Below are 12,814 nucleotides of genomic sequence, written 5' to 3' on the forward strand. Positions count from 1 at the left end.
GTCACTTCCTGTTTATATCCTTTATATATACAAAGGTTGTCTCTGCCACCGTATTTCAAGGAGGTGGCTCAGGCAGCAATTTAAATGGCTCATGCATTGCCTGGCAGCAGGGCTTGTGACTCCGATCCCGGCTGGGATAGCACAGCTACTGGGAGCCCAAAGCAGCTGCAGGGCCAGAAGCTATGAGCCCTTTGGTTTTAATTCAAAACCTCTGGCCCCAGATAACTCTTGAAAAGAGGCCCTTCCACACCAGGCCCCGCCCCTCCCAGGGGTTGAGCCGGCCCGTGACCATCTATCAAAATTCATTGTCGCCCCCCCCCCCTGCGAAAATGATTGCCCACCCTTGCTTCATAGGTATCTGAATCCTTCCCAGTTAGGTCTCATGATTGGCTGGTTCTTGGCCCCACTCAGAATCAGGAAATTTCAAAAGCCACAGTTCTCTTTAATTTAGTTACATTACACACTTTGTATTTAGTGGCATATGTCATGGCTCCTTCCCCACTCTGGCATGATAAATGCAGATGTGGGGGCCAGCAAGTGTACCCCAAAGCCTTATCTACTAGGCTTTGGTATAAAACTTCCCCCAAAATCTTAAAAAAACCTAGATTTTGGGAATAAAACTTCCGCTGCCACCACCCAAATATTGATAAAGAAATCAGGGGAAAGATAATTTGGGAAAGCTCACTCCTATTATAAAAATCAGGGCACACAAGTAACCAATGCCAGGTTAATAAAAAGAAAAGAGAAGACTTTTATTATTACAACAATATTCCTGTTGCAGGCATAATGACTAGATGGGAAGGTAACAAAATATACTCATGGAGAAAGTCAATGGGCCTAGAACTTAGTTACAAAGAAAACCCAAAACATCTTTTAAGCAGTGCCAGACATCAGATCCCATACCCAACCCTTAAAACAATAAAGCCTAACGAAACTACCTAAACTTTACCCTACTTACAGAAAATGAAGAATGGTGTCTTGGAGAGAGAGAGAGAGAGACATGCTTGTCCCTCTCTGTAGCTGTAGAGAACACACCCAGAGAGACAAAAGGGAGAAAGGAAAAAAACCAAATTCCTTTGTCCCAGTTTGAAAGTCCCACCTACATTCCTACTGGTCACTCCACCTGGCTAGATGTAGTTAACCCCTTAATCCCCAGGCTGCTGGCTAACCCTCATAATCATGACAGCATTCATTACAATACAATTACATTAAACACAATACATTTAGTGGTCAAAGAGGAGCATGAAACACTACAGCCAATACTCCAGCAGGGATTCTGGACCAAAAGTTAATTCTGTGCACGGTGTTTTTTAATTCTGCATATTTTGTCAGAATAACATAATGCAGTCATGTAAGTTTGTTATTTGGGTTATTTATTACAATACAATGGATGGAGAAGGTTAGTCAGGAGCATTGGATGAAATCACCAGCCCCCCACCTTTGTTTATTAGTGTAGCTAAATGTTTGACTTTTTATTTCTACTTGTAATCAACAAATAGATGCAGCCATATGCTCAGTATTACATGAGATGCAAGTGAAGAGCAAGTGGGGGCTGGGGACTCACTCACAGAAGGTGAATAGTAAACAGTTCATGGAGCATGTTTTGATAGGAACATTTTTTCAGTCCAAAAATCCATTTCTAACCACTAAAGCACCATAAGTCTCACCGGCACTTACAATAAGGCTTCTGTACAGCATTCTGGCAATGTTAAGGGGCCTTAAAACTTTATACCTGCTTTCTGCTCCTGGGGGGAATGCATTAAGAATGGGGAACACTCACAACAGCGAGAATAGCTAAACAGGCAGGCTGCTCTGTCTGTGGGGGACAGATCCTGCCTCCTGCCTTCCAAACACCCTGAAGCCCATGTCCCCAGGCCAGGCATGCAGCAATGGTGAGACTGAAGGACAGTCTCTCTTATTTGCTTGCTTGTCTGCTGAGCCATGTCCCCATCTGGCATAGTAATAGAAATGTAGCTGTGTTAGTCTAGTCTAGCTGAAACAAAAAACAGGACTGGGTAGCACTTTAAAGACTAACAGGATGGCTTATTAGGTTTATTATTCTTCCACAATTTGATCTGAGGAAGTGGCTCTGGCACACGAAAGCTCATCACCTAATAAACCATCTTGTTAGTCTTTAAAGTGCTACACAGTCCCACCTGGCAGTGATTGACACCTTCCCGTTCACGTCCAACACCCCCCTTCCTCCAATTTATGTCTCTCTTGTCTGCTCGGAGCTGTTGGTGAAAGGTGAGTGAGTACTCTTGTGGCTTTCTTTTGCTTCCCCACAGAACTGTGCTGCAGAGAAGCAAAGAAATCTGGGGGCCATGGTAATTCTATGCTCTAGACAGTGGTACAGAATTCCCTCAGTAGTAAAGTCCTAACACTGGCAAAATCTTAAATTGGGGAGTTTTTTAAATCCTGCAATAGCTTCTCTGATTTTTTTTTCAGTGTGTTGATGAAGACTTCCCATGTACTAAAAGGTGGAATTATTGTTTAGTGTTTTGTTCCTCATTTAGGTGTCTTATTTAAGTTTATGCATCTTAACGAACTAGATAACCTCATGTGTAATAAATAAAATCTGCATTTGCTTTTTGTAATTAAAATTGCCGTCACATATTTTAAATCCCCATTTTATTCCTGAACTAAATGACTTTCTCCAGTAAGATGGATGGTCATCTTAATCAGTCTCTCTTCTAGAGCCAACCAGTTTATTTCAGTCTTAAAGGGAGACTGTCAACTGCCTGAAAATGAGTTTCTGTTATGTGAATGATTCTTTTGGATTCATGTTCTTATGAACTGCACTATCCGTAGTCTGCAAGTGCAGCTACCACTGAAGTCAGTAAGAATTGCATGGATCTAAATATATGGCTCTAAATCCCCTTCCTGCCCACGCTTCAGCTAGGGAACAGGAGGTGGCCAGGTTATGTCAGTGGCCAGCAGCAACTTGCAGATGTTATAGCTGCCTTTCAACTCTGTGCAGGCAGGCAGGGACATATTGCTTCCAGCCAGAAGGGAGTGAGGCTGGGGGGAGGGCAAGAAGAAAGAGATGACTTCTCAAATACAAAGGCCCGGTCGTCATCCCTACTTCCACTTCCACCTCCCCACAGCTGGAAGCTTCATCCCTTCCCTCCTGTAGTGTTGAAAGGCCATGCTCTGGTGTGAACACTAACAGAAATCTATGGAGGGGCTGTCTGTGACCCTGCATGCTCCCCATACGTTGCCTAAAGAAGACACAGCACCAAGTACTAGGAGAGGTGGATCTGTCCCGGGGGCCTAAGCAGGCATGAAGGGTGGAAACCACTGGGTGGGGAAGGTTAGTCATTCCCACTCCCATGTGAGAGGTATTCAGGAGTGTGTGTTTCAGTTCTTCCTCTGCAAGCTTTAAGAAGGTAGGTAAAGACTCCAGCTATACACTATTTCTTCTTAGGGTTGTCTCCAAGCTGCTGCTGGCCACTGACATAACCCAGCCACCTCTTGTTCTCTGCTAAAGTGCGGGCAGGAAGGGGTTAAGCCCTCAGTCACCTTCATGTTGTTTTGAACCTTGGTACCTCAGAGTTGTGATTGCCGTGAATTCCCTTGAGTATGAGTGATGTTACCAGGTGTCCCGTATTCAACATAGGGAAATATGGTCGCCCTACACAACAGTGTGGCAGACTAGCTGCTATTCCATTTGGAAGGTTCAGCAAACTCTGGGAGGCTTAAAGACATTTTGATAAAAATCAGTGTCTATGAGGCAGCTGTCATGCCAGTACTACAGTATGACAATGCTGGAGTATAAGGAAAGGCAGTGAAACATTTTGACTGCAGAAATGAACTGGCTGAGGGGATACTAAGACCTTGTCTACACTGGTTATTTAGGTGGAACTTAGCTGCATTAGGTCAGTTTTCTAAACAATGAGTCAATACCACCAAGTCCGTTCCATTAACTTTTAAGGACACTTAAGGTGGATTTTGAACTCTTGCTTTTCATGAGGACTAATGCTAAACTTGACCTTGCATGGCACAAAGCTGGGAAAGTGCATGTTTTTGGCCTCCAAGAAGTGTCCTGCAGTAACCGCTCTGGCCAGCACTTTCAACTCTGAAGCTCTCCAAGTGCATAGGAAAAGCCCTGTGAAAATTTGAATTTCACTTCTGTGTGGCCAGTGTGACAAGCAGACTCAGATCAGTCCTGTGAGGGAAGAGGATTTGTCCTTGCGGGCTCTGAATTAGCAAGAGAAATTCCAATATCTATGCCAAAATCGCAAAGGGCATGGAAGAGAGGATATGCCATGGGCGCCCAGCAATGCCACGTGAAAGTGAAGGACCTGAGGCAGTCCTACCAGAAGACTGAGGCAAACAGACTGCATGGATCAACACCGCAAACATGTCATTTTTGTGAGCAGCTGCATGCAATCCTAGAGAGGGACCGGGCCGCCTTCCCTAGCCAGTCCGTGGATTCCTTCCAAGACACGCCTCAGGCAGCAGAGTTGAGGAGGAGGAGAAAGGTCAGGCAAGCAGGGCAACCAATCTCACTGACGGCCAGGCACTTTTTTATAACTTTGGAGACAATCCCTTCCTCCCAGGACTTCTCACAACCTGTCCCTGATGTCGGGGAGGGCACTTCTGGTAAGTTCACATTTTTTTTACCATGCTATAAGTGGGTTAAGGCAATTACGTGTGATCTGTTGCAGCCACTGTGCCTACACAGCAAGGGCTCCCTGGAACAGCTTGTTAATGTGTCTGGATGCAGTGGTAATCCTCCCTGCATAGCTCCATAAAGCTCTCATAGAGGAACTCTTTAATCCTTCTCCCAGGGATTCTGGTGTGGCCTGCCTTATTCTGTCCTCCAGAATAGGCAGTGGCGACTAGTGATGAGAATGGGGGGGGACACAGAAGCCCTCCATCCACAGAAGGGCTGGGCCAATCCCCTTTCTCCCAGGCCCCATCCGGGGGATGGTGCCGCCCCACGTTCAGGGGTGGCAGTGGGGAAAGCAAGGCAGGGCAGCTACAGCTCACAAGGCACCTCTTCGAGGAAGCACCAGGACTGCTTTGACACTCCCCAGAAGCAGAAGTGGCATAGCTTCTGCTTCCAGGGAGTGCTGGGGTGGTCACGCCCTCCCCTTGTGCAGTGTGGCTGGGAGCTGCCTGGCCTGTGCCTTACTCACTGCTGGTGCAAAGGGGGGAAGGGAGGAACAGACGCCTGCTGCTGCTAAACCCCCCTCTGGCCGCTGGCCAGCCTGTTTCGCACTGAAGGGGTTGTACCTCGGGGGGGTGTATGTAGCTCTACATGCACCCCCTCCCATACATCACCTCTGAGTAGGGCACCTTTTCATGCCAAGCCAGCAGTAAGTGGTCTGGCGGCATTGCAGCTTAAGATGCCCTGCCAACATGCCCATACCTTTCCTTCCTTCCTCCCATATGCTCCTGTGGGAAGGTAAAGTTGCACTCTCCCTGCAAACAGGGCACTGAACACTCGGTCACCATGTGAGCCCCTGACTTGCCTGGCCACCATGGTCAGACTCCCTCTCCCCTGGCTGGCTCAAGCCCTGACCTCTCCCTTGCCATGCCTGCCTCCAAACCAAGTCTAGCTGTTCCTCTAAGATCCATGTGTGTACCAGCTGCATAGTGGACACTTAAAAACGTAAGTGTGGCCTTATACAGAACACATTGTACATAGTCTTTAGACAGACCTTCCTTTTATCCTAAGAGATTAGGTTTTACACTCGACAACGACAACGTATCTCCTGTAAAGTCTGCCCTTTAATTTTTTGTTCTTACAGCAAGTGCAGCAGTGAGCAAGCTGCACGATCCCGTCTCTACCAGCTGTCCAGCTAGCACAAAACTGAAGGGGAAAACATACTCGGGATGACATGTTCAAGGAGCAAATGCAGTCTGCCCACTTAGACAGGGAGCGATTGAGTGGAGAAATACACTGCTGTAGGAGATGCAGGCAGAGCATGAGGACAGGAGAGCATGCTGGGAACTTGAAGTGAGGAACCCGGAGAGTGTGTTGACAGCCATGGTGGACATGATGAGCCACATGGTGGCCTTCCAGGACAGCTACATGCACAGGCACCCCCTTCAGCCCTTGCGGACCAGCATTCCCTCCTCACCGAGTTCCATCGCCTCCTCTCCCAGGGGCCCTAGAATGTGGGGATGGGGGGAGAGCAAACGCAACCTCACACTCAGCTCCAGAACTAAAGGCTGTTGTCCTCACACCCATGGTCACCCTCTCCATAGCTCCCACCCTGAACTCCTTTTCTGTCCCTACTGTGTTCCCTAAATAAAAAAGCATGATTTTTGAAGTGTCTCTTTATTGTTTGTGTTGGGGAGGGGTGGGGGTTTACAGGCAAGCACACTTCATTCAGGGGCATCTCATGCATGACTCATAGCACAGTCTGGCCATTCATTAAAGCAGTTTTTTAAAGCCTCTCTGATTTGCAGTGCCCCTCTCTGTATTCTTATTGCCCTGGTGTCTGGCTGCTCATAATTACTGGCTAGGCACTGTGCCTTGGCCCCTTCTCCCCTCCTGCCATAAAACTTGCCCCTTTACTCTCTCAGATATTATGGAACAGCAGGCTGCCACAACATGGGAATGTTGCTTCTGCTGAGGTCTTAACCTAGTTAATAGACAGTGAAACCTTCCCTTTAAATGCCCCAAAGCACAGTCTACCGCCATTCTGCACTTGCACAACCTGTAGTTGAACTGCTCCTTACTGTGGTCCAGGCTTTCTGTGTACGGCTTCGTAAGCCACCGAAGCAAGAGGTAGGCTGGGTCTCCAAGGAGTGCTATTGGCATTTCAACACCTCCAATATTAATTTTTGGCTCTGCAAAAAAAGTTCCAGCTTGCAGCTTTTTGAAGTCAGGCGTGCCTAACGATGTGTGTGAGCAATGTACATTTCTCGACCATCCCATGCTGATGATGGTGAAATGGCCCTTTGTGATCCTGTAGCACCACTGCGAAGTACCTCTTGTGGTTTATGTACTTAAGATGGGGAGATGTTTCATCTGTCACCCCACCACAGTTAGAGAACCCCAATACAGCAAAACCCTCCACTATGTCCTGCATGTTGCCCAGAGTCACTACCCTCTGTAGCAGAAGGATATTGATTGCCTTGGCTATTTGGATCACAGTCGCCCCCAGTGTAAATTTCCCCACTTCAAATTGATTCCCAACTGTCTGGTGTTACAAGCTTCCACAGGGCTTTAGCCATTCGCTTCTTAACTGTCAGAGCAGATTTCATTCTGGCATTCCTGTGCTTCAGGGTGGGGGGAGAGTAGAAAGCAATTCACAAACTTCCATGAAAGTGGCCTTATACATATGAAAGTTTTGCATCTACTGCTTGTTGTCCCATAGCCGCATAACTATATTACCCCACTTGTCTGTGTTTGTCTTATGGCACCAGAACCAATGTTCCGCTGTGTCTAGAGGATCGAATACCGGCGGCATTTGCCAGTCACTTAGCTCGAGTGCTACGTAGAAGAGGGTGTTCTTCCTCATTCTGGTGGACCCTGGACTCAATGACCTCCTGAGGTCTTTCCCAACCCTATGCTTCTATGATATTCTGGATATACTCCATCATAAGGCACACCATGGTTAATATGCTTGCCATAATACTTATGCTGTTCCATGATGGGTTCCATGCTTATCCTGCATCTGCACAGATGACTAGTGGGGGGATGGGGGAGAAGGGTGCAAAAAGGCTGATTGACATTGCTTTCAAGTGGGGGGGGAAGGGGCGGGAAGATGAGTGCATTTGGAGTGCTGACATACCTGGAATGACCCGCTACACCGTTTTGGTCCCATTGGGCACTGGGAGCATAACCCACAATGCAAAGGGGTAGTAGGAACTGTGGGATAGCTACCCACAGTGCATCATTCTCAAAGTCAATGGTAGCTACCCGACGGGATGCACTAAATCGAATTCTTGTGCACAGTGGAGACGTGCACCTTTGACTTTACAAAATTGGATGCTAGAAAATTGACCATCTTTCAGTGTAGGCAAGGCCTGAGAGTTTCAAGACTTCAGAAAATAAATAAGAGGAAGTGCTGGCACTGTTTTAGAAGATTCAACAAGATTACTGCAATTGTTTGGCCATGTGTCAGAGATGGATCCAGAAAGAGTTCTACACATGATGGTACATACCAGAGTGCAAGGAACTTAGAAATCCAGGAAGAGCAAGGATGGGTGGGATGTCATTAAAGAATAGCATAGAACAAAAAGATTTAAAGGTGAATGAAACTGGCACAAGATCGAAAGTGATGCACAGACTTCATTTGGCCCTGTCATCAGTTTTCAGCTGACATGAAAATCCAATCTGAGATACCACCATTATTTTTAATTCAAAGCCTCAGGGAATCTGAGGCATCTCAGATCTGTGGTATCAGTTGGGAAATATTTACTCTTTTAAGACATCCGCCATGCATCTAACTAGGCATGTTAGTGCAAACTTGATTTCTATCAGCAGATGATGTGCTTCCACACAGATTCTGAACACAATTGTACAAGCCCATATTTGAAAATCAGGTTCTAATCTCCAAACCCATCTGCAAAATGAGAACAAATATCTACATTACAGAGCTACTCTGAGACTGACAAAGTGCCTTTAGATCTTTGGGCATAGAGTAGTAGTAGTCTTGCTACCTTTACCTTGTCTTACCCTGTTCTCTTCCTTTCCTTGTGGTGTTCAGTTCTTAACTTAGATTGTGAGTTCTGCTGGGGAGGGAGAACCCAACTTTGTTCTGTAAAGTGCCATGCGCCTCTGTAGCTCTGTGTAAATAATACTACAAAGGGGGAAAATGTTGTGGAGTTTGTTTGGTTTTTTTGCAAAGGGATGCATTCTATCTTAGTTTTTAAAATTGTATTAAAAAGTACTGAAGGATTTGGCCTAAGTTAAATTTAAATAGTTAGTTGCATGTCCACCTTTAAAACAATGGATAGATCTGCTTTATAAAGCTTGGATCTAGGTTTTGGTTTGGGATTTCAGATTCCACATAGCAAGGAAGGATTTGGATTTGCTCTTTGGCTATTATAAGAAATAAAATTGTTGCATGATGCAGCCATTCCCATGTCCTGTGTGCGCATGCATTATCCATAGAAAAAAATTCAGTGAGATTGTTTGAAGATGCTTTTTGCTTCCAGTCTGGTCATGCTGTGCTTATGATCACACCCCACAGGAAATGAGATGTGATCTGCATTTTTACCTGAGGTTTGCTTATTTTAAATCCTTGCCATGTGTTGTCACTTTTCTGAAATGACTCTACCTATGTCTGTCCACCTTCCTACTTTTGCAGCATGCCTCTGATTGTTGATTTACTAGACAGCAAGGAGTTGCTGGAGTCTTGCATTGACGAAGCAACAGGCTTGCCTGTTCCTAGTTTGACAACAGGAGTTCCAGAAGAGATGGCTCTTAGTTTCCTTCCTGCTGACACACAGGAGAGAGCTGCTGAAAAAACAGATCCTGCTGGTAAGGAAACGTACTGAATCATTGCCATTATTGCATATAGAGAGAGTGGTATGTGACACTGGAATTATTTTGTATCCTTGTAGATAGAACATGGTGTATAACTATATTGATGACGGGAGAAAAATATGTTTCAGGATTTAGGAACAGCACAAATACTACTGCTTTGTTTTTCCATTGCCTGCATTTTTCAACCATACTGTGTGCTGATTGCATCAGGGCTTAGAATACTGGTAATACAATGATCTTAGCTGACACTACTAGAATCATGGCATTCTGAGTGGTGTATCTATCTCTCACCACCTTCCTTAGGTATTTAAATAGCTCCCATTACCTCAGTGCCTCACATATTCAATGTATTTATAGTTTTGTGAACAAAGTAATTGTGGCCTGATGGGGAGTGAATTTACTGTTGCACAGCGCAGAGAATGCCAAGCTTAGGATACAGCACCACCCCAACTGCTGACCTGATGGCTGCTCAGTGTTAGACTACCTCTTTAAAGAGAGTAACTCAGATTTTTTTTAAAAAAATTGTTGTAATCTTTTTGCTATGAATAACTATGGCTGCATGTAAATATTAGTGTGACTGTTTAGGACAGCAGAGTGAGGCGGGGCTTGATAGTTATTTCAGCTGGGAACAATTTATTTCTCAAGCCAAATGTGTATGAGTGCAGAACCAAGAGAAAATATAATGGTTCTTTACGGGATTTACAAGAACCCCTAAATGGTATATATGCACACTTTTCTGAGGAGCTACTTTGAAACCAACTAATTCCCGAGAGAGAGATTCACTTATCTTCCCACACTCATATTGAACTTAATTGTCATTCAAGACTCCCTCCCTTTTGGATTCAGCACGTACAACACTAATTCATGGAAGTTAAATTTCTCAAGTGTGAACTAGCAGCTTTATTTCATACCAGCCAGATAGTTTGATCTTTTGCTAATTAGTAATCAGGCATGGTAAAGGTGAAATGCTAGATAATGCCATGCCAGCATTAACAGGACCTCAGGCTGTGTCTGCCTTTTTCAGCATTTGAAGACACATTGTTGAAACTGAAACATTTGGAAATGGAAGCCAGCCCAATGTCAGTGCCCTGTTCCAACATAAACATCAATATCAACAAACAGGTACTCTGGTTGCATTCCTGCAAGTTACTGAGCATGTTGTGATGATTTGGGGAACCCTTTTTCTTTATGATTTACATGTCTCACCTGCAGGTTTTTTGAAAATGTCTATAAATGATGTTGGAAACTGAAGCAAATCAAATGCATATGCTTTGTTTTACGGAGTTATTTTGTATGTTAAGTGAATAATTTGTGCTGGAAAATTAGCTAAAGGCCAGATTTATAAAAAAGTAGGTGCCTAATGGGATTTTCAAACATGTCTAGACACCCAGCTTCCATGTATACAAATGGTGCACAATCTAGTGCACTAGTCAATTTCATACAAGAACAGAATTGGGGGAGGAAGGCAAGAGGGTTTTTTAACCTTTTATTCTATTGTTTCCAATAGAGTTCTCAGTCCAATACACAACAAAGAATACACTATAACATAGGTTCATTAAATATCCTGGCAAAATGCTTACTGATTTTGGTATGGTCAGGATTTTACCCCACTGCACTTCATGGTTACTGTCTGCAAAACAATATTATTACATGAGGAATAATAACTTCATTTCATCTTGTCAGGAGTCTACTTCCGTCAAATAACTTATGTTTATCAGTTCTTTGAATGGAGATTTAGTGCAGATTTCACTGTGCTCATTTTCCTTACAAGGGAGTTGTACATATGAATTTTTTTGTTAGTTAGTATTGCCCTTTGAGCAAATACAAGGAAAGGTGCCATGAGGGCCATGGCATGGAGCCATGGTCTATAAAGCATTAGCCTAATAAAAAGTGTTTGTAAACAGACAAGTCACATAGAATGCAGTGTCCTATGTCTGGCTTCTCATCCTTTGCCTATATAAGTCTTACAAGCTCTTTGGGATTGCCCAAGAATGTGGGCTACTTTTTCCTTCTGCAAAGCGATCTGATTAAAAGCAATTCAGTCCTCATGTTACAAACCCAGAATGCTCATTGTATTTTAAATAGGAAGCAATAGCAAAATGACATTTACTACACCACAGGATTAGCCCAGGCAGGCTAAGGGTTTTTTGCTCTATCTCCCATTGAAGTCACTGGAGTTGTCTCTTTCAGTGAAGTTGGATCAGGATCTATTAAAGGTTTGGAGAAGTACATAAGTAGGTTGACTTGTGTGACTGCTGAGCCCATTGCCACGTTTCCTCCTTATTTTGAGAGAACGCTGTTGCTTCTGCATGTTCATAGCTATTACATATTGTGTTCATGTCTCTTTTAAGGGCTGATAACAGGGATGCCTGGTGTACCTTTCTGTATGGTGACTGCATTACAAAGATTACCAAGTCTCTAAGAAGATTAGTGGGTAGCTATGGGTCCTGTTATGCCAAAAGTAAACAAAGGCAAATGAACACAATTTATTTGAGAGTATCTTGATTGTTCATCTCCCTGTTGGCTTTAAACAAAAAGGTAAACAATTGTGTAATTAAAATCGAGAGAATAGAGTGAAATCCACTGTTCATAGTGTTCAGTTATGCTAGGGTAAACTAAATATGAGACTCATGTAATGAACTAGTCTAACAAATGGGTACTTGTACAGTACAGACATGATTGCGCAGACATCGCACAGGATACTGAATAACTGGATAATGGGAGTTCTGGATAATCAACAGATTTTTAAATGTAATAGATATTGGGCATCATAATGCTGTTTACATGAGTTTTACATAGCTGAGGTCTAGATAATGAAAGCTGAATTGTACTATGATTGTTTAGTTTCATAAATTAAGATGTCTTTTGCTAAGGACCTGTGGGTAACATTCTAAAACAGAGTTGTGAAAATGTAGTGTGTAAATGCTATTTGAATCAGTATTTTTCCTATAGGAGAGAATTGTTTGAGTAAAGCTTTTCAAGCTTTGCTGAGTCTAAGCGTGTGGTAATTTGAGAGAGATGGGTAAAAACAAAAAACTAGAGATTGACAGCTCAAATTGTATAGCTTATTTCAGATTTAGCCCTGCTATGTAGACGTGCCCTTGGAAATTCACAGCTTGTTGATGAAATGTTTCTCATGAAATAATCCTCAAAATAGTGATCTAAGAAGAATACTTAAAAACAGTATGGGAGTTGCTTTCCCTCCTCTCCCTTTTTTATCTTGTTTCTGAAAGCTGCTTCAAAAACTCCTGTGTACATGCCATACATAAAATCTGCTACAAAGTGCATACGTACAATTTGTACACGAGCATACAAATTGCATTCCAGCTCTTGCCTTGTACAAGAGCTGGAATGTACGTG

At 43.8% G+C, this 12,814-nt stretch overlaps 1 protein-coding gene across 2 annotated transcripts in view; it reads left to right on the top strand.

The window, feature by feature from the left end:
- Positions 1-12,814, top strand: part of EPB41L5 (erythrocyte membrane protein band 4.1 like 5) — a 110,372-nt gene that overhangs the window by 74,307 nt on the left and 23,251 nt on the right. For both annotated transcript variants that reach the window (XM_075933065.2, XM_075933066.2), the window contains exons 17-18: positions 9,276-9,448; positions 10,479-10,576. In XM_075933065.2, coding sequence (XP_075789180.2) covers positions 9,276-9,448; positions 10,479-10,576 — 271 coding nt within the window. The remainder of the gene's footprint in view (positions 1-9,275; positions 9,449-10,478; positions 10,577-12,814) is intronic.

This window comes from Pelodiscus sinensis, chromosome 7, assembly GCF_052426305.1.
Source record: "Pelodiscus sinensis isolate ZL-2025 chromosome 7, ASM5242630v1, whole genome shotgun sequence".
Lineage (NCBI taxonomy): Eukaryota > Metazoa > Chordata > Testudines > Trionychidae > Pelodiscus > Pelodiscus sinensis.